Here is an 8,290-nt window from a genome sequence, read left to right as displayed (position 1 = left end):
ATCAAAATATTATATTTATTATAATATAGTGTTAATATATATATAATGTGTGAGAGACTATGATGGTACATGTAAGAGAGTATAGTAGTGTGTGTGAGAGAGTATACTGGTCTGTGTGAGACCAAGTATTAATTATCTCTCAAAGGGCCTCTCATAACAAACCCTGATGTGACTTGCCTCATATGCCTGAAGGCTAGTTCCCTTTACAATAAACGGCAGGCATTCATTTTGGGAACAAACAAGTCTATTGTCCTTAATGCACGCAAAGTGTGCAAACCGCACACACACCTCTCACTGTAATGTGCTGTTGTGTTTACTTGTGTGTGAATGAAGTCTAATTAACTAAGACTTGCATCAAATGGCCCCAGTGGACAGATTAAGATTGAAAACACAGTCTGGCTTTATGAATCTGGATTTCTGTTGAAAAACACAGATGGAGAGAGTCTGAATTTGGAAGCATAAATCTATGGACCCAGTAGTGTCATCAGTTTTGGGTGGTGGTGCTCGGAGTATTGCTGTGTGAAACAATTTTCTCGACAAGCTTTTGGAAAACATCAACATTCAGTTTTGAGAAAAAACAATGGAAATCAAAGGGCTCTGCTTATTGGCAAAAACTATCAACTTCAACATCAGAACTTTTTCCCCAGGGATTCTCCTTTGAGTATTCTCCATACTCAGACACTGAGGTTCTCTAGTTCTTTCAAACTTTTAAATGAAGGCAGTGACTATAACAACTTTGTACCGAGCTGGAGTTTCCTGTGTCCTCCTCCTCTCTCCTGCTGACCTGCTCCCACATTAACTAATGAACACTCTTCACAAGTTATCAGGACCTGATCAGTACATGAAGTTTATTTAGTGTTTGATTCGCTACAGAGTTTATGAGGCTTCATTTAAACATCTTGAAAAATACATAGATAATGAGTGAATTTTCATTTTTCAGTGAGCTATCCCTTTAAACTTGCTGAATCTACTTTGTGGGCAGAGGGGCGGAGACTGAACTTGAAGCGGTCCTCAACCTGAGTCATATGTGTGCATTATAGAGGATCTGGGAACATGTAAGTACGACAACTTGATTGCATTATATTCACCAGTAAATGTATTATGAAGATACTACATCAAACAGTGTGTGTAGAAACGGACTGCACTATTTTGTCACTGCTTTGCTTTGACAAACGAATCAATAACTAATGAAACATAAAACTAAGTTCTGTTTTAGAAGGGGAGTAACAGAAGATCAGCCTGTCTCCTCCTGTATAGCCTGTATAGTTTAACATAATTAATATAATTATTTCCCCTCTTACGCACACGTATATGGTATCTGATTTAACTGATCACTGTGTTGCAACTCTTGACAGTGTAAACGAAAGTTACCCAGCTTTGGTTTCACAACTTACAATTACGGAAGTATCATGCGATGTGGATGGATGGCCAGCAGGGGCTGCTCAAATGAACTGAGTGTAGCTGTTTTCAAGGTGTTTAGGTTCTGTTTTGTTTGCATGCTAAATCCTCAAAGTTATGCCCAACCTTTCTGGCGATGGTCTAGTTGTGAGTATGATTTAAAATATGTTGATACCTCACAGACAATATCACACACAAGTGCAGTTTAAACAGTTGGTTATTTGGGTTAATGTACTTTCCAATGGATTTTGTTTTCACTCATCAATATTCAATCGGCTATGTTTCAGTAATGTCAAAGCAACAATGGCCGATTCAATATTTGTTTTTCCTTTCAGTATCTTTTCTTGGACATGGATGATTTTGTCCGTAACAAACTAAGTGAGTGGGGTCTCAGCACGTTGATAGAGACTTTTAAAGGTAAAGTATAACCATGTATCTTTGGGGGGCACAGATATATTAATGAATCACCGACTAACACAGACATAAAAATGCTGCACCTTTGTTGAGGAGTTTAATACTGACATATTAGTCTCAGTGCACACATAGTCTGTGTTCACAACGTATGAGAAGCACCAGCAATAAAAACCCTTTTCATTTTCACACACTTAAGGACACGTTCATTCACTTGATAAGAATGATTGTTCTGTAGGTGTGTGTGTAATTGAAAGAATTATCTGAGTACAATAAGCCTTTAAATCAAGTCCAACAAGAAATCAAATATGCAATGACCTAATCCAACCATGTTAACTCTGTGGGACTGACATGTCCTTTCAGATTAAACCAACAAATGTGCCAACACCCGTTTGGCTCCTAATGAAACAATAACAATTTGTTTCACCTGAATATTTGTACAGATCATGAAATCAATAAGGACCGCTTTTACATTCTTAAGGATGAAGGGATCAAAGAATTGATCCCAAAAGTTGGACCAAGGACAACATTCAAGCAACAATTCATGTTGTTAAAGGTAATATTCTGCACTGTTAAGACGATTTAAACAAATACTGGTGGATATGACAGGAAAAGGAGCATGAACTTGTGTTAAAGGTTCTGATAATGCTGATGCCAATAGATGGACACATAGAGTTTTATAAAAATGTCTCTGCTGTTATCGATTATGTTTTCTATCATTACTAGAAAAACTATAACACAACTACCTCAAGACAGGAAACCGTGAATTCAGCTACTCAAGTAAGTTACATACAGTTTTGCACAGTTAAGTGTAATCTGAACCGTTTATTGCAGTCATACAGATTATATTTATTGTGTTTGCTGAAAAATGTCTTTACAAATAAATTGCTTCACTCAATTTCAAGTAAAAATAGCAAATTTCTTCTTTCTGTTGTGATGTTTCTTGATTAAATGTTTTAAGAGTCAAATATATATGTTCATTCTCAGGTTTTGCCATCCACCAGTGAAGCAAATGATACAAGTGAGCTATCTTAAATCTTATCATATTATTATCTACACAGAGACCACATTTCAATATTTTGAGAAGAACTTGTAACAACCTTATTCTTGCTTCCCTTTATATATATATGTATATAAAAAACAAGGAAACATGGATATGGATCCTAGAGAGGAGTCCAGCCAATGCCAGTCACCAAGTGTTAAACGTAAACGGTACAACTCTGCAACAGGTATTTATGTTAGATCCTCAACAATAGCAACCTACAATATGCAAAATAAAAATATGCAAAAATATCTTTGATATGAAAATGTCCTTGTATAGCAAATACCTGTTTTTAAATCTTTGCCACAAAAAATACTTTGTCATTGGCTGCACTGCAAAAAGAGCCCTGTTGGAAATATATCAAATATTGTTACATTTAATCCAATTATCCTGTATCAAGCCAACAAATAAAAGAGGAAAGATCCTCTCAGACTTGAAGGAAGTTGCCTCTTTTGTAGAGGAGGAAATGTTTGATGGTGGTTGACTGTAAGGTAATCATCGCTTACATCTATTGTTATTAAAAGGCGTTTCGGAGTTTCTAAAGAAACAATTATATTGGTTCAAGATTTTGGATCCTAAATGAGTGGATCTCCAGCGAACTTCTTGCTGCTTAATACCGAAAAACTATTTTTTTCTTTACTGTTAAAATGTTATGACTTATTTTTATTTAATTTTCAAATATTATGTTTAAGTCAAGTCAATTTAAGTCAAGTAAAGTTAAATCAAGACTGAGAAAAAATACCAGCTGATCTAGTGGGCACCCCAAGAAACAATATAACTAATTTTTTAATTAATTTTAAGGCTTTGATAAGAATATCTTTTCCTGAAGGAGCAGAATTAAAAAAATATAACTGATGTAAGATTGAGAATCAGCCTAATAAGTCTTAAAATAAGACACAATTTCTTCAAAAACAACAACTTTGTCTTAAATTAAGACCAGTGAAACAATCTTACTTCAGGTTTTTTATTTTAATTAAAACATTACAAAAATTCAGCTTCTTTGAAAAGTCACAACCATCTATCGTCTCTCATTCAGGACAAGACCACTTTCTACATTGTCAATCATTGACAGACTAAGAAGCAATTTTCGACAGAGTTAGGGCTTTTTCAAAAACAGTCAAAAAACAAATACTCCAGTTATTCTAACCGTATAACATTACAATAATTATTTCTATTTTGCTCTGCATGTATTATGTTGACCTGACCTCGCCCTCCTGTTTGAAATGTGGCAGTCTGGCAGCACTCATTTTCAATGAAATGAAAATAGATACAATTATTTGATGTAATTTTAAAATGATGAATTTGTTCAAATGGCCTGACCCCTAAAATAAAGGAAACAAAGGAGTTTGTGGTTAAAATTTGCTCAATATTTGCTGCAAAACATGCTTAACAAGATTACTGTTCTTTTTTTAAATTCCTTATTTTGCACTGTGGTCGGTGTCAAAGTCTGATGAGGCACTTTGTTTTCTCATTGTGCAAATTTTGGAAACAATAGTTCATGGGTCCTGCTTAATGGTTTTTTACTTTGTATTTGGCAGAGGAATCCATGTGTACAGTGAAAGACATAATGAAAGAAGTCGAGATGAAACTTCAAAATGAAGAGAAGACAAAGCTCAATGGTTTCCTGAAGTAAGTAATTTCTATCTCTGACAACAGGACTGAAATGGACACCAAAAGTAACAACTCAACAGGCAAAGGCAGCAATCGAGCATGCTAACGTTGTGGGCCATGTTCAACAAGGAAGGGGCGGTTTAGGCCGATGTCAGAGTAGGCCTTTTTGGAACAAGGTACCACCATCAGAATGCCGAAAGTTGGTAGGCCTGGATGTCCAGCAGGAGGAGGCAACAAGATGTGCTCAGGCTGTCACTCAGGCAAAACAGGGGCAGTGGGAAATGGAAACAGGCAGAAGCTTCCTGCTTTCATTACGAAACCTCCAGCAGTGGCTGAATGAAGATCCATCCTGCTCACTATGCTCAACCCGAGCTACCCTCAAACACATTCTCACATGCTGTAAAGTAAGTCTCACACAAGGTAGGTATACATGGAGACACAACCACATACTCAAATGCCTGGCAGCAACTATTGAAACAAAGAGAACTGCCACCAATGCCTTGCCATCCAAAACACAGAGCGCAGTTCCAAAGAAACCTTTTGTCTGAGAAGGGGAACAGGGACAGCGAGGGCCTCCTCCACTGACCAGGAGTGGGCAGTTGGAGCATGCCCGAGACTGGGAAATGCTGATGGATGTAGACTAGCCGCTAAAAGTCCCATCACACATTGTCACCACCATCCAAAGACCAGACCTGGTACTCTGGTCCAACACCCTCCGCGTTGTCTACTTAATAGAATTGACAGTACCCTGGGAGGATGCTGTTGACAAAGCGAATGAGATGCCAGATGCCATAGATGCCAGAAATGGCAATAGTTCGCCCTGTGGAGGTTGGCTGCAGGGGTCGTAATGCAACATCCACCATCACGTTGCTCAAAGATCTGGGAATCCACGAACAAGCCCTGCACCAGACCATAAAAGAAACTGCAGAACTCTGCAGCCAATGTCTCTTGATCAGTAGGAACGATCTTAACTGGGCCCCAAGATGTTAGGAACATACACCCAGGTCTGATCAACCTGTGGTGGGCTGTCTTAGAAGAAGGGCTCTTGTGATTTTAAGGCCAAAACAACTGTTGATGCTAGATACACTACTGACGATCTGTCCCTGACAACTGTTGGTGGTCACTAACATCTGCTAACAACTTCTGGCAGTTGGTATCTTAACTTGTGCAGAAGACCTTCAAACATACAAGGGATATTCACAATCCTGTCCTATGTTCTAAAACTATATTCCACTACAGTAACAAATTATATTTAAAGCAGTAACAATATTATCTGTCATTTTCATTTGGTCCTGAGTAAAACTAATGAGCACGTACTGAGTCATGTTTGTTATGACAAATACATGATGGCAATCCACCAAGGTACAAGTGCATGAGGCCTTTTAAAGGAATGTGAGATGGTAGTCTGACTGGTTGATGTTCCATCCAAAACATGTCCATGATTAATTCAGACACTGAGTACTAAGTACAACTTTTTTGAACTATGTGCTTGGTGCTGCAATTATTTTTGTGATGGTAGTAAAACTGGATTCCCTCTGGAACTCTCTCCCTTTCCATCATCTGATCCTCCCCTGAAACTTGTAATAGTAATCTGAAAACACGTTTTTATTCATTAGCCTTTCAATGTGCCTAAATGGTTGTGTATTATTATTGTTGTTATTGGTGTAGGTAGTGATTATTATAATGACAATATTTTTGTTCTTGTTTTTAATTTCACTGTTGTTTTTGCACTTTGGATCAATAATGTTGTTTTTCAAGTGCCATTTGATTTAAGTTGAAGTTATTTCTAATAAAGCCAATGAACCCATAATTAAACTTATGTACAACAGGAATAAAATCTCTGATTTGGAGACAAGAAAAAGGAAGCTGGTCGGTGTCTTTGGAAGAACCGGGGCTGGAAAGAGCTCTTTGATAAATGCCATCGTTGGAGAGAAGAATCTTCTGCCCTCTGGAAGTGTGTGTGCATGCACCTCAGTCACGTTCAAAGTGGAGGCAAACAACGACAGCAAAAAGTATGAGGCAGAAATTGAGTTCATTAAAAAAGAGGTGAGTATGTTGATCTTTACTTTTTACAAGTTGAAAAGTTACATTGTAGCTGCAAATATACAGGTGCCAGACATTATATGCCATTTAATTCAACTAACCTGATAATTCATTTCTTTACTAGGACTGGAAAGAGGAGTTGTGGTTTTACAAGAATCTTCTGGATGATGATGATGATGATGCTCGTGAAAAGCTGACAGCACTGTACAGAGAAGATTGGAAATCAAAATCTGTTGAAGAACTCATGGACAGGAAATATTTCAGAGAAATTCCTGAATTCCTCACTTGGAACAAGAAAACGTTGAAATGTGAATCTGTAAGTAACATGAAAAAAGTATTTATATAGATTTATATGTATTTTATTTATATTTTGCACACTGAGTCAGAAGTTTGGCTTTTGTGTTGGTCTTTTAACAGTTATATTAAGTCAGGTCATTACGTTTTAACTAATTCAAAGTATATTTTTAGTTCTACTCAAAAGCATGTATGCAACTAAAACCATTAAAACAGGACCTAATTCATTTCTCTACACTCGTTCAACCGTGTACGGTTGTTTAAGTTTAAAATATTGATATATTTATAGAAATAATAAAATACCTAAGTGTTCATTATCACTTAAAATTTTACTTTTGTCTCGTCTTCAGGTTTAATTATCAAATTTTAAACCTTTGTCTTTATTTCTTTCAATGATAGTGTTTCACTCTTCTTCATAATTTGAATGTGTGTATATATATAATTATTTGCATTGTTTTACTCAATTAATTTTTTTTTATTTCAGGCTGAAGAGCTAAGTGACAAAATTGTCAAATATGTAAGTGCCTCAAACGAGGAAGAAGATGCAGTGAGACAGTACTGGCCCTTAGTGGAATGCGTGACTGTCAGGTTGCCTAACAAGGATCTTCTCCAGCATGTCACACTTGTGGACCTTCCAGGAAATGGAGACCGTAACAAGAGCAGAGACAACATGTGGAAAAAGGTCACTTATTCACATTTACTACTGTTTATTGTATTTAATATTGTATGTATGTATTATCTGGAAACTGTGAAATTTATTACAAAGCACTGATAATTAATTGTTCATAATTAACTTGATATTATGCCTCGTCAGATGGTTGGAAGTTGTTCTACTGTGTGGATTGTGGCTGACATTAATCGAGCAGTAGCAGAGAAAGAAGCTTGGGAGATCCTGCAAAATGCCAATAGCCTGATGGGAAATGGTGGCGAGTGTCAGCGCATTCACTTCATCTGCACCAAGTCTGATGATGTTGGTGTCCAGTAAGTCATTTAAGATTCCAAAAGTATGAGTTTCTGTTGACCTTGTGCTGCTGTTGAGCAGACCCTGGTGTCAGCATTGAGAATAACTGTAAATGATAAGGCAATAGAGTAGTTCAGAATCTACCTTGCACATAAAATCCAGAGTTTATATCCAAATGGTCACAAAGCTCTTTACAGAAGTTCCCCAATTCCAAAGACTGTTTCATTTACTAAAACTTTTCTTGTAGGTCAGGAGCTGCTGTCCGTGATGTTGTGCTCAAAAGAAACCAAGTAGCCAAGCGCAAAGTGAACGCAGAATTCAAAAAACAATACCCACAATGCAGCGTGAGTTTCTGCAGACCAACAGAAAATCTGATCAACAAAGATTGTCCTGAATTCAAGCCTGCCTCATCATCAAACCCTTATTCTTTTCAGAAACAATTCTCATTCGAAGTGTTCACTGTGAGCCGCAATGAGTTTATTGAACGCAAACATCTACAGCCAGATGAAACTGGTGGGTAAAATGTTTCT

General features: G+C 37.1%; 1 protein-coding gene and 1 long non-coding RNA gene across 2 annotated transcripts in view; one reads left to right on the top strand and one right to left on the bottom strand.

The window, feature by feature from the left end:
* Positions 1–8,290, top strand: part of LOC117765728 (nuclear GTPase SLIP-GC-like) — a 32,827-nt gene that overhangs the window by 9,109 nt on the left and 15,428 nt on the right. Inside the window, exons 5-12 of the mRNA XM_034592172.1 lie at positions 2,955–3,038; positions 4,390–4,480; positions 6,292–6,508; positions 6,630–6,821; positions 7,284–7,481; positions 7,614–7,780; positions 8,008–8,104; positions 8,195–8,273. Coding sequence (XP_034448063.1) covers positions 2,955–3,038; positions 4,390–4,480; positions 6,292–6,508; positions 6,630–6,821; positions 7,284–7,481; positions 7,614–7,780; positions 8,008–8,104; positions 8,195–8,273 — 1,125 coding nt within the window. The remainder of the gene's footprint in view (positions 1–2,954; positions 3,039–4,389; positions 4,481–6,291; positions 6,509–6,629; positions 6,822–7,283; positions 7,482–7,613; positions 7,781–8,007; positions 8,105–8,194; positions 8,274–8,290) is intronic.
* On the bottom strand, positions 2,932–3,530 carry LOC117765737. The gene is made up of 2 exons (XR_004614614.1): positions 3,159–3,530; positions 2,932–3,103 (listed from the first exon to the last, which is right to left on the bottom strand). It is a non-coding gene; the product is annotated as an uncharacterized LOC117765737 (long non-coding RNA).

This window comes from Hippoglossus hippoglossus, chromosome 8 (assembly GCF_009819705.1).
Source record: "Hippoglossus hippoglossus isolate fHipHip1 chromosome 8, fHipHip1.pri, whole genome shotgun sequence".
Lineage (NCBI taxonomy): Eukaryota > Metazoa > Chordata > Actinopteri > Pleuronectiformes > Pleuronectidae > Hippoglossus > Hippoglossus hippoglossus.
This window is presented reverse-complemented; position numbering and strand designations above follow the sequence as displayed.